This window comes from Lagopus leucura, unplaced genomic scaffold (assembly GCF_019238085.1).
Source record: "Lagopus leucura isolate 7727_CA_CO unplaced genomic scaffold, USGS_WTPT01 59937-0_obj-0_obj, whole genome shotgun sequence".
Classification (NCBI taxonomy): domain Eukaryota; kingdom Metazoa; phylum Chordata; class Aves; order Galliformes; family Phasianidae; genus Lagopus; species Lagopus leucura.
Genome location: NW_024966309.1, coordinates 1 through 11,874, shown reverse-complemented (window position 1 = coordinate 11,874; position 11,874 = coordinate 1). Strand labels below are relative to the sequence as shown.

Here is an 11,874-nt window from a genome sequence, read left to right as displayed (position 1 = left end):
CTCTGCTGTGGCCATGCCCCCACCTTGTGGCCTATTCCCAACCTTTCTCCTACAGCTTTGCTTACTGCCCCTGATGCATGGCCCATCTCCAGCTCTTGTCCTTGAACCACACAACTGTCCCACAGGCCCATCTCCAAATGGTCTCCTACAGTCATACCAGAGCCCCATGATCCACCTCCAACCCTCATCCCACAAGCCATACCGCCGCCCCATAACCCATCTCCAAACTTCACCCTACAGCCATAAAGCTGCCCCATAGGCCCGACTCCAACCCTCATCCTACCACTGCCACAGAACCTATCTCCAACCCTTACCCTACAACCACCTCTGCCCCACATTTGCCCCACATCCCCAGTTCCACTCACTTGATCTTGCGGTCAAGGTGGTGCTGCACAGAGGGGTCGAGCAGCGGCTCGTGCTCAGAGAACGCCCGGCTTGATGTCGGCGAACCAGGGGGGCCCTGCAGTGTCGGGGAGCACAGAGAGGAAGCTGTGGGTGACAGGGTGTGGGACAGATGTCCCCTTGGTCTGGTGGGTCCCGGCACCCACCGGCATGCTTGTGAGGCGCTGGCCTTCACGCAGGACGTGCAGGTATTGGCGCAGGTCCTGCAGGCGCCCTCGCAGGGCAGCACGGTTGCGGCTGACCTCGCGCAGCTCCCTCGCCAGCTGCTCTGATTGCTCCTGAACTCGTAGAGCCTCGCGGGCCACGGGTGCTGGAGGGTTTTCGGTGCACGGCCCCAGCACTCGCCCAGCCCCCTGCAGCTCCTGCTGCAGGAAGGCTGCAAGAGGAGATGTGGGAGAAGGGATCAAGGGGAAGGACCGCCCCCCCAACCCAGCTAACCCCAGGTTCAGCACTCACTGAAGGTCTTCTCCATCTCCTCGCAGCGCCGCACCTCGCCCACAAAGCGCCGCTGGAAGGCGCTCACGTGGGGGTTCAGCTGGGGAAAGAGGGGCACAGTCATGGCTGTCAGCACTGGGGTGCACAGCAGCTCCGTCAGCATGCACCCATCCCCAGAGGACCCAAACCCCATGGCCCCTCAGCCCCCAAACCAGCCCACATGTGCCCACAGCAACCCAACTGCTGTGCTCACAGCACCCACACTCACCCATCCCAATTCCCCTGCACCCAGAACACACCAAAGCACCCAAGCTCAATATCCTGCATCCAGAGCATCCACACACACAGCATCCAAACCTACCCATCCCAATCACCTCACACCCACAGCACTCCAAACCATCTATGCCCCATTTCCTGTCCCTAAACCCAATCCCCCACACCCAAACGCCATTGAGTCTCCCCCCTGCACCCGTGCTACCCAAACCCCCAGCCCACCCTGCCCATCCCAACCTGTCCCACCACCCCAAGGCCATACAGATGGGGGTCCCTGCACCCCCTACATACATCCCTGAACTCCAGCAGCCCCCTCTCGCCCAGCTCACTGACACAGCTGTACGCCGAGGCCGAGTGCAGGAAGAGCTGCGCCAGGCAGACCTCCTCACTGCGGAACAGGGACCCCATGGCGGCCTGGTTGGGGGCACCCTGTGTCTGGGAGAGGGAGGTGAGCAGTCAGGGGAGGCTGCAATAGGGGTGGAATGAGATGGAGATGGGACAGATTGGGGTGGAGATAGGATGGGTTGGGGCAGTGGTATGGGATGGAGATGGGGTGGGTTGGAGTGGCGGGATGGAGATAGGATGGTGGGGTATTAGATGGAGAAACGGGATGGAGATGGGGATGGGATTGAGGAACGCGATGTAAAAGGGTTGAGATGGTGGGACGGGGATGGGACAGGCTAGGGTAGAGATGGGGTGGGATGGGGAGATCCTGCCGCCTCTCCTCAGCCGCGCTGTCCCCACGGCAGAGCTGAAGGGCTGGGGCCAGGGGAAGTCACACGGCACTTCCCGGCTGAGTCGGCCGCGGTCACGCCGTTCCCGGCACTTCGCTTGCACAACGCTGTCCCACCCCCAACTCCCTCCTCCCCCCACCCTCCCAACTCCTTCCCCCACCGCTCCACGCGGAGCTCAGCTGCATCTGAGTCACAGCCAACGCGCCCCCGGCCTGGGGGACCGAAACCCCTCATCCCCGCCCCTCGGCCCCGGCGCCCGCCCCATGCTGTCCCTCCCTCCTCCCGGGATTCGCAGCCGTGAGCAACCCGGCACCGCCCGCTCCTACCCGGTGCTCGGTGGGGAGGGCCGGGCTCTTCCTGGGGGAAGAGGAAGTGCGGAGCCCGGCCCTTCGCTGCCCACAGGAACACGCCGGCGCTTCGGGGGCGGCACTCCGGCAGCCGAACCCGCCCCCCAAACCTCCCCAACGCTGGAAACTCCTCCACAAGGTGTCCCCCGCCCCAGTGGGCTGCAGCCCCCAGGACCAACGCATCCTCCCCCCGGCTACAGAATCAGACAAGGCAGGCACGAGCTCGGGTGTAGGAAAGGGCTGGTGGATGCCCACTTTATTAACGGGATTTGGGGGGCACACGGTGTGGTCTCCCCACCATCACCGGTACAGGTAATCAGCCTGGATGTTGGCCGCAATCTCAGCCTCCCACTTGTCGCCGTTGTTGAGCAGCTTCTCCTTGTTGTACAGCAACTCCTCGTGTGTCTCCGTCGAGAACTCAAAGTTGGGACCCTGCAGGGTGGGAGACATTCAGCAAAGGATGCTCAGGGTTCCCATGGCAGGTGGGTCCCGCTCCCACCTCACCTCCACGATGGCGTCCACAGGGCAAGCCTCCTGGCAGAAGCCACAGTAGATGCACTTGGTCATGTCGATGTCGTAGCGCGTGGTGCGGCGGCTGCCGTCTGCCCTGGGCTCAGCCTCGATGGTGATGGCCTGTCCCCAGATACAGTGTCAGAGAAGGGGGAGCCCCGGGAACAGAGGATGGGACACGGGGGGTGCTCACCTGTGCGGGGCAGACGGCCTCACAGAGCTTGCAGGCGATGCAGCGCTCCTCGCCCGATGGGTAGCGGCGCAGCGCGTGTTCCCCACGGAAGCGTGGGCTCAGAGGACCCTTCTCAAAGGGATAATTGATGGTGGCCGGCTCCCGGAACAGGTAGCTCAGTGTCATGGCCAGCCCTGTGGGAGCATAGTGTCACCCCCAAGTGGAGCACGATCTCACCTCAGGGGTGGGACACAGCACAGGGCTCACCTCGGAAGAGCTCTGTCCACAGCAGGGTCTGCGCAGCACGGTCGGTGATGGACTTCATGTCCATAGCCGGCTCCTGGATGTTGACATACTCTGTGGGGGGGGCACAACGCCATCCTCACCCTCCACGGAGTGGGGGGACGGCAGCAGCTTCCGCTTTGTGGGGATGGTGATGGGAGGGGAATGGGGTTGGGAAGGGTCAGGGTTGGGATGGGATGGGGACAGGGATGGGGGCAGTACTCACTGTAGCACTCCCGGGGGGTGGTAGTGCTGAGTGCTCGCAGGTAGCACAAGGGGGGAACAGGCGGACCTGGGAAGGACAGAGTGGAGGGGAGGACGTGCCAGCAGCACGGAGCTGGCAATGGGGTGCAGGGTGGTCCCGGTTTGGCCACTTACCTGCCCGGGCAGCCCGGTGCAAGAAGCGTAGCGCTGCCATGTGCTATCCTGCTGCAGGAGATGCTCAGCACTGAGGGGGTCCTGGGCAGCCCCCCAGCACTGCTTCCCATAAGGGAACACCAGGTGCCCCCCTCCCCCGCACAACACCCCACAGGGGCATCCTAGCAGCTGGGTGAGGGATCTGGGCGTCCTGCCCCCCCTCGCCCCAGAACACACACGGGACTTCCACCTCCTGCCCCCCACCCAAGAGAACCGGGTGTCCTGTCCACATTCACTCTCCCACAACACAAAATGGAGCCGAATTTCCTGCCCCTTCCCCACGCAAGGAAATCCCACATCGCCCTCCCTTTGAGATGACACTTCAACCCCAAGCCTCCCCCAACCCCAAGTCCCTCCAGGCCCCCTTTCCGCCCCCAGGCCTCACCTCCCCCAAGGACCCAGCCGTCCTGACCCCTGGCCCGCCCCCAAGGTGCAGTGCGCAGCCGCGGGGAGCAGCAGCGCATGCGCACAGCGGTGCTGGCTTCACCGGGCGGGACCACAGCCACGTTTCGCACTCTATTGGCCGCTGCAAGCCGATTGGCGGCAGTAATAACCATTCGTGCGGGAGAAGGGGCGGGCTTCCTCGCGGATTGGCTAGGGGATGGCAGGGCGGCGCGGCGATTGGTCAGGCGGAGATGAGGGCGGAAGGAAGCGTTTATTGAGACGGCGCTCAAAGCAGCGTGCAGGCGACGGTGCGGCGGCGGCTCTCCACGGTGGTGCGGAGTAGCGGCAGGCGGCGCGGGGCGTACGGCGGGTAGCGGAGGTTGTTCAGCGCCTCCCGGCCGTCGGCACGGAGCAGGACCGAGCGGAGGTGCGAGAAGGTCTCGAAGGTGAAACGGCCGTGGTAGCGGCCCATGCCGCTTAGCCCTGAACGAGTGAATGAAGCCTCAGGGCCTGCGACGGTGCTAGGCCGCGGCACTGAGGGTGAAGGAGGACCTGGACCTGGACCTGATAGACGGGGCAGAGGGATGGACGGACAGAGGGATGGGTGGACGGCCCAGCAGGTAGACAGGTGGATGGACAGACAGACAGGCAGATGGACAAAGAGGCAGACGGAAAGACAGATGGACATACCGATGCCACCAAAAGGCAGTGAAGTCAGTGTCATGTGCATGATGGTGTCATTGGCACAGAAGCCACCACTGCTTGTCCGCTCCAGCAGCTGACGAACCACCTTGGATGGGGGAACGTGAACAATGAGCACTATGAGCAGTCACCCCATGTTGTCCCTGTGGATACTGGGACGTGGAGGAAGCTGCCACCTTTGTGCTGGATGAGAAGACATAGAGTGTCAGTGGCCGTTCCCGGGCATTGATGAAGGTGATGGCATCCTCCTCACTGGTCACTGTCAAAATGGGCAACACAGGGCCAAAGATCTCTTCCCGCATCACTGGGTCATTCTCCTGGACGTCCACCAGCACTGTGGGGGCTGCAGGAGCAGAGACAGGTCATCCCGCACCAGATCCAGCAAGGGACCCCCCCGCGCATGCTGTGCCCTCACCGATGTAGCGCTCCTTCTCGTCCGTCTGTCCCCCGATGGCCACACGCCCGCTGCGCAGCAGCGCCTGCACTCGCTGGAACTGTTTGTCTCCCACGATGCGGGCAAAGTCAGGGGAATTGCGGGGTTCGGGGCCGTAGAACTCTGCGATGGCCTCACGCAGAGCAGGCACCAGCCTCTCCCGCATCTCCACGCTGCACAGGACGTAGTCAGGCGCAACACAGGTCTGCCCCGCATTGAAGAAGCGTCCCCAGGCCACCCGCCGGGCCACGTTCTGCACATTGCAGTTGTCAGACACGTAGCAGGGGTTCTTGCCCCCCAGCTCCAGCGTCACTGGTGTCAGGTGCTTGGCAGCAGCCGTCATTATGATCCTGCCCACTGAGGGGCTGCCTGTGGACAAGGGTTGTAGCGTAAGCTGATCTTGTCCATTTCCTTTTGTGTCTCCTTGCCTTGGAGGTGTAACCAAAGCCTCCCCATGGGACGCACCAGTGAAGAAGATGTAGTCAAACTTGTTCTCCAGCAGCCTGGTGGTCTCCTCCACTCCGGCAGTTACCACAGCAAAGCAGTCCTGTGGTTTAGGAGAATGATACAGGATACAACTCAGCTGTGGGTTTTTTTTTTTTGTTTTTTTTTTTTTTTTGTTTTTTTTTTTTTTGTCAGGATATAGAGGGACAAGAAGCTGTGGCCAGCAGCCTTCCTACCTTGTCAAGGTAGCTGGGCAATGCCTCGGCCACCAGCCTCTCCATGTTCCTGCTGATTTCGGAGGGTTTCAGTACAACACAGTTACCTGTAGGACAAGAGCTCCTTCCCAGTGAGGAGCTGGCTCTTGGGGAGCAGAGAAACCCACCACCATCACCGCCCTTGGGGTTGGGAACTCAGGTTGCCTACGTGGAGGTCCTGGTACCCTCGTTGGGTAGTAGGGATGCAGCCTCAGCCTTACCAGCAGCGATGGCCCCAATGAGGGGCACTAGGAGGAGGTTGATGGGGTAGTTCCAGGGCCCGATGATGAGCACTACCCCATAGGGGTCCTTGTGGATGAAGGCCGAGTCCAGCTGTGTTGCCTGCAGCAGGAAGGAGATTGTTAAGGACCCACTGTTCCGATCCTGCCCATCCCTGGCAGATGCCATCCTGTACCCAATTCTTGTCCACGTTCTCGTCCTTCATCCAGGCACCCAGGTTGTTTAGCGTGTGGTTGAGCTCACTCCTGCAGATGGATATCTCAGAGAGTTCCACTTCGAAGGATGGCTGAGGACATGCAGGAAGACATCATGGTCACTACCATCACCCCACTGCAATGGTTTTCCTCCCAAGCCCCACGCTCACCCTCCTAGTAGGGTGTGGTGGCCTCAGTAGGGCCAGATGCCACTGTTGGCCTTGTGCTGTGAAGACAGGTGGCACTGTCTTCCATGTCTACCACATGCCACCTATGTAACAATGTGCTACCTGGCCCCATACCACTCTGTGCCACCGTGTTCTGGGGCATAGCAGAGACTCAGGTTTGGAGACACATGTTTGGTATCTCAAGAGCTTTAGCTCCACTGATAGTAGAACAACACATGCAGCTCTGGAGGTGCGGATGGGCACAAGGAATTGAATTGTGCTCAGCAAAAGCTTCTGCAGAGCTGACTGAACCTAATTCTGTGTGATCAGGAGGCCTGCTTTGTGGTGTCCCATTGTGGGTGTCTCCAAAGCTGAGTTGAAGGTCACAGCAAAAAGCAGAGGCCACCTCTCCCCAAGCAACCATGCGACAACCCCAGAGAAGTGCAGATGAGCAAAAGGGAGGAAACTGATGGAGAACAGATAGGAAAAAATGAGGGGGAAAAAGTGAAGGAAAGTCAAGCACTTCTCACCAGCAGCCCCATCCCTCTCACCTTGCGCATGTCCAAGGCAGTGGCCTCCAGGATGTCCTGCTTCTTCTCCTCCAGGAATCGGCCCAGGGCCTCCAGCTGGGCTGTACGGTATTCCAAGGGCCGTGTCCTCCCTGAGAGCCAGGCTGCCCGCAGGTGGCTCACCAGCCCTGCGTGGTCACTCATGGCACAGGGTGGCTGTGAGCTGGTGAGGATGGGAGATGTCACCCCCCCTGAGGTGGAGGAGAACACCCAGTGCCAGGGTGAAATCCACCATCATGTACCAAGCTCCTGTTGCAGCATGCTGCGTATGCCTGGCCATAAAGCACAGCCAAGAGCAATGTGACCCTGTGCTGGGCAAAGATCAGGGTGCATCAGAGTCTGTCTTCATGCTCAAGAATGCATGTCTGTGAGTGTATTACAGATTGCTTGAAATCACTGCTGCTAAACATATATCAATGCACTTTTTAGGTTATATAGATTTCCCACTAGAGAAGTAAGCACATGGACTGTTCATCCATACACATAAAGTAAGTACAGACTTACAGCCATTCAGCCATACACACATCTTAGCTATTTATGATATTGGTGGCACAACACTTGCCAAATCTCTACCTGGAGTCAATCGAAGACAGAGCAGCCTTTGGAGAGAGTCTGTGCTGTGGAGTGCAGTGTTATCCCGACATCCCTAGCAGGCTTCTGTCTGTCTGTCCAATGCAGAAAAGGGTTTGGATGTGTTTGTGTGAAAATCCGTCTAGGACAGATAAGGATCCGGAATCTTTATGCCTGATTTGCATATTGGGAAGTGGGCGTAGAGCACAATCTTCCTGCTTGAGTCTTGATCTTGGTTTCTTTGTCTTGCTGGCTACGCCTCAACAAGAAGGGCACCAGGCGAGCATATCAGAGTCATTCGGGCCTCCAGCCAAGCACATGGGAGAGGTCTCAGGTTCCACAGCCAAGCCAGCATCCACCTTCACCAGCATGTTCCCTGGCTTGTCTGTCAGGTGAACCCAACAAGAAGTTTGGCTTTGTGAGCCAAGGCGCTGGAGTTTGGTTCTCACTCTCTTAAGGTACAGGATGGGGTGAGGAACAGGAGGCATACGGAACTGGGAGCTTCATCTGCCGACAGTCAGCCAGTCACCAGCCAAACCTCTCGAGCACCTTGACCCCCTTCTTTGGAAGCACTTATCAGCCTGATAATCACTGTTTGGCCAGTGGACTTGATCAGCACAAAGTTCACAGACACCAAGGTGAATAAGTGCAGTTATCTTTACTTCAGCAAGATAAGTGAGATTAAACAGCAAAGATAGAACGCGGCAATGCACTTAACCATTAGTACATGAGGATTGTGATTAAGAAAGTTATGTCCCCAATTGCCCTCATACTTTACCTTCATCCAGATCTGCAGTTGCTGGGAGCCCAGTTGCAGCAATGATCTGGAGAGCCTTTCCCAGCAACTGGGAGGGCCTGCGTGATGCATCTGCTCATAGGTGAGGGCTCCAACTTCACAAGGGTCCAGCTGGGCATGGGTGGATGTGGGGAGCACGGGGAGATATGAGGGGTGGTGGGAGATGCGTGGGACATGCCAGGAGACATGGGGGAAGTGGGAGTTGGGGGGCACTGAGGGCAAAGTGGGGCACCAAGAACTGGGGGCCACCATCTATAGTTGGTTCCACCCCCAAGCCCCAACTCTTTTCTTTTCTCCCATCCCACTGGCTACCAGCTCCACCCCACGCTGATAGGCAGGAGGCCCTGGGTGTCACCAAGCCAGCGACAGGTACAGCGAGGCACTTGGAGTCAACAGACGACATTGATGGCTGGAGGGCCCCCGCGGCTGTGGAGGCACCAGGGCGGTCGTGGCGGTGCCTCAGAGCAGGAGGCATTCCCCCCGGCGCTTGACCGAGGTGGCAGCGCGGACCAGCCCCATCTTGTGGGCGCTGTAAGGGGGGTAGCGCAGGGTGTTGATGGGCTCCAGGCCGGTGCCACGCTGCAGGCAGCCGCGGTGGTGGGTGAAGGTGTCGAAGGTGAACTGGCCGTGGTACATCCCCAGACCGCTGGACCCTGCAACGCACAGCATACAGCGACCCGCGGTCGGTGAGCCGAGGAGAAACGTGGGGAGGGCTTGGGAGGGCAGCGGGACAGAGAGCGAGGGGTGGAGGGGCCCCCAACAAGGCTTCTGGGCTCCCGGGTGGGGGAAAAGCTCCCGGCCGCACTCGCAACCTCAGTGTCACCGTTTGCGTTCTTTAGCCCCAGCGCAAAGCGCTGAGCACCGGGCGAGGCTCAGAAAACGTGGGCAGAACAATACTTTGGCAGGGCATCACCTCCTCGCTAGGAGGAGCTGTGTCCTCGAAAGCCTCTGAGCCGAGGCGGGCAGGCTGAAGCCTTTCTCCTCATACCGCTGCCTAGGGGAGAGGATCTGAAGTGCCGCCTCCTTGCTGCCCTCGTGCAGAGGAGCTGAGCTGTTCCCAGCCTCATGTGGTTCTTCTTAAAGCTTTTGATAAACAGGTTTCATTTCTTTGTCTTTCTTTCTTCTTGCACTGCAGCTTCCTCCTTCCCCTCTCAAGTTTCTGTTCTGTTTTTGGCTCTAAATGCAGCAGTGGAAGTTCCTGGTCCCAAAACCTCAGGTGGTGCCAGAGTGGCTCAGAGCAGACAGCAGCAAGCAAGAGCTTCCATCAGCCCCACTTACCTACTGCAGCATCTTCTCTACCATGAGCACAGCCTCCCCAAAACACCTCCTCACTCTACGAGGTCGTGGTGATCTTTCAAGGTCCCTTCCAACCTTCCTGTGCTGTTGTTCAGTGGTGGTTCATACTCAGCCCCAAGAGGCAGGGAGATCACTGAGCCAGCTGAAACCTCTTCTGGAGAACAGGAGCTGGCAGTAAAGCTCATCCTCAAGCCTGGGTGTCTCCATCATCTATACTCCTTCATCACCAAGGAAAAAGCAAAGCGCTTCTTGCTAATATGTTTGCTTTTTTTTTTTTTTTTAACCTAAATAGAATGGGTCAGAAGAGTGACGGTCCCAAAGTGCTGTTTCTGTCCCTGAGCTGTGAAACCACATGTCACCGGGGTGCTGTGGTGTTCAGGAGTTTCCTGGAACTTAAGGAGAACTTGAGTAAGTGCCCTTCTGGCATAGCAAATCCTCTGATCTGGAAACAGATGGAGGCTGGGAGACCTTCTGGAGGTCCACACGTGCTCTGCTCCTACTCACACATCTGCATAGGGTTGTGATAGAAAAGAGTGCAGAACTGGACCCAGCTTTGCCTGTGCAAGACTTCAGAGAAAGAAAGGGTGGGCAGAAAGCATCTACAGTGGCTCAGAAGTCAGCCGGCACATAGGAGCGTAGGACTTACAGTGGATATGGACTTCCTTCGTGTCATGAGGGATTCCTTGCACAGTGTTTGGAGTTCATCAAATGCAAATCTAAAAGCACTGCCTGGTGGCCAGGATACATACAGAGGAGACCACAGCGTCACAGGAAATAGAGCAACAGCTGCCTTTTCCAGGAGGAAACCCCCAGCAAAAGGGTCAGAATAAGATTTAGAGCTTTTCAGGGTCTGCCAAAAATCTTTGCAAAAAGCTTTGTGTGGAGCAATGAGAAGGACCACCAGGAGTTGCACATTCTTCAATGATTTCTCAGTTCTGAGATGGGATGATGGTAAATGCTTGTGAAGCTTTTCCTTGTCATGTCTCCAGATCCAGATGATCTGGATTCAGTGCTGTCTATACCTCAAGAGCTTTCTGCAATATGTGGCTTCAGGTGTTTGCTGAAAGGGACTTCATATGCTTAGAAATTCATAGGAAATTGTGCTGTATTCAGACCTGCAGCCCAAAATGAAGATCCTTGAAAAACTTAAAGTCTAGAGATATTCCTCTGCTGGCGCTATCTCAGATTTCCTACTTCTTAAATAAGACATCTCCACATACATAAGGAATGCTGCCTGGGACAGCAACCACTGAGAGAAGAAAGCTTTCGGTGCTTTTCACACACTGTGGCTGCAAAGCCATGGAGCTCAGCCCTGGGAGCTGAAGCCAAGGGTGCAGGTGGGACAAGCTGGGGGCTCGCATCTGCCTCAAGCTTGGAGGCTTGGACCTACCGATACCACCGAAGGGCAGCGAGGTCAGCGTCACGTGCATCAGGGTGTCGTTGCCACAGAAGCCCCCGCTGCTCGTCCTCTCCAGCACTTGGTTCACCTCCTGGAGGGAGCACAGAAGGGGACATGGTGCTGATGCCGTGACCCCAGCTGCCATCCATCCTGCAGAGCCAGGGCCAAAATCCTTCAGCCAAAATCTTTGGTGAGGAGAGTTGGCCAGATGCACAGCCAGGGCACTCTACCTTGTTGTCGGAGGAGAAGGCATACACAACCAGAGGCCGTTCATGGCTGTTGATGAAGTCAATGGCTTCATCCATATTGGCCACTGTAATGATGAGCAGGATAGGGCCAAAGATCTCCTCCTGCATGGCAAGGTCAGAGGGCTTCACATCCACCAGCACAGTAGGGGCTGCAAAGAAAGAAACCTGAAGGTGTCAGCCGTGCCTGGAGGTTGGGGATGCTATCTTCATCTACAGTGCACAGGTCCCTCCTCTAAGGCCGGATGCCTCACCAAGCTGCCATGCAAACTAAATGTCCCTTCTCTCTCCTCTCTGGCTGCAAGACCCTGTCCAAAATCCACACCACCTTATGCAAGGGTGAGCAGGATTATCTGAAATTCAAGCCCTCACCGATGTAGCGCTCCTCCTCGTCCGTCTGTCCCCCGATGGCCACACGCCCGCTGCTCAACAGCGCCCGCACGCGCTGGAACTGTTTGTCCCCCACAATGCGGGCAAAGTCAGGGGAATTGCGGGGCTCAGAGCCATAGAACTCTGTGATGGCCTCACGCAGAGCAGGCATCAGCTTCTCCTGCATCTCCATGCTGCACAGGACGTAGTCGGGCGCAATGCAGGTCTGCCCCGCATTGA

General features: G+C 57.9%; 4 protein-coding genes across 5 annotated transcripts; all 4 read right to left on the bottom strand.

Annotated features, from left to right (window-relative positions):
• Window positions 1–361: 361 nt before the first annotated feature.
• On the bottom strand, window positions 362–2,251 carry LOC122192522 (V-type proton ATPase 116 kDa subunit a3-like). Its single transcript, XM_042893073.1, has 5 exons — window positions 2,171–2,251; window positions 1,402–1,545; window positions 859–937; window positions 549–778; window positions 362–460 (listed from the first exon to the last, which is right to left on the bottom strand). Exons 2-5 carry the CDS (start codon window positions 1,516–1,518, stop codon window positions 362–364), a joined length of 525 nt encoding a protein of 174 aa, XP_042749007.1. The 5' UTR covers window positions 1,519–1,545; window positions 2,171–2,251.
• Window positions 2,252–2,414: 163 nt separating this feature from the next.
• Window positions 2,415–4,008, bottom strand: LOC122192521 (NADH dehydrogenase [ubiquinone] iron-sulfur protein 8, mitochondrial-like). 2 transcript variants are annotated; one of them, XM_042893071.1, is made up of 7 exons: window positions 3,958–4,008; window positions 3,534–3,584; window positions 3,382–3,447; window positions 3,141–3,230; window positions 2,895–3,067; window positions 2,696–2,824; window positions 2,415–2,623 (listed from the first exon to the last, which is right to left on the bottom strand). In XM_042893071.1, the coding sequence occupies exons 2-7, from the start codon at window positions 3,571–3,573 to the stop codon at window positions 2,492–2,494; spliced, it is 630 nt and encodes a 209-aa protein (XP_042749005.1). In that variant the 5' UTR covers window positions 3,574–3,584; window positions 3,958–4,008; the 3' UTR covers window positions 2,415–2,491. The 2 variants fall into 2 exon arrangements, with proteins under 2 accessions (XP_042749005.1, XP_042749006.1); XM_042893072.1 differs by having other exon boundaries at window positions 3,534–3,581; window positions 3,958–3,997.
• A 215-nt stretch (window positions 4,009–4,223) lies between these two features.
• On the bottom strand, window positions 4,224–7,608 carry LOC122192525 (aldehyde dehydrogenase family 3 member B1-like). Its single transcript, XM_042893075.1, has 10 exons — window positions 7,533–7,608; window positions 6,942–7,122; window positions 6,205–6,315; window positions 6,011–6,131; window positions 5,772–5,857; window positions 5,557–5,638; window positions 5,074–5,460; window positions 4,835–5,001; window positions 4,647–4,746; window positions 4,224–4,439 (listed from the first exon to the last, which is right to left on the bottom strand). The coding sequence occupies exons 2-10, from the start codon at window positions 7,101–7,103 to the stop codon at window positions 4,243–4,245; spliced, it is 1,413 nt and encodes a 470-aa protein (XP_042749009.1). The 5' UTR covers window positions 7,104–7,122; window positions 7,533–7,608; the 3' UTR covers window positions 4,224–4,242.
• A 560-nt stretch (window positions 7,609–8,168) lies between these two features.
• LOC122192524 (aldehyde dehydrogenase family 3 member B1-like) lies at window positions 8,169–11,869 on the bottom strand (the record flags this gene model as incomplete). Its single annotated transcript, XM_042893074.1, has 4 exons — window positions 8,169–8,978; window positions 11,012–11,111; window positions 11,251–11,417; window positions 11,638–11,869. Coding segments are annotated over 4 exons (693 nt in total), but the record flags the coding sequence as incomplete, so codon positions are not given.
• Window positions 11,870–11,874: the final 5 nt, after the last annotated feature.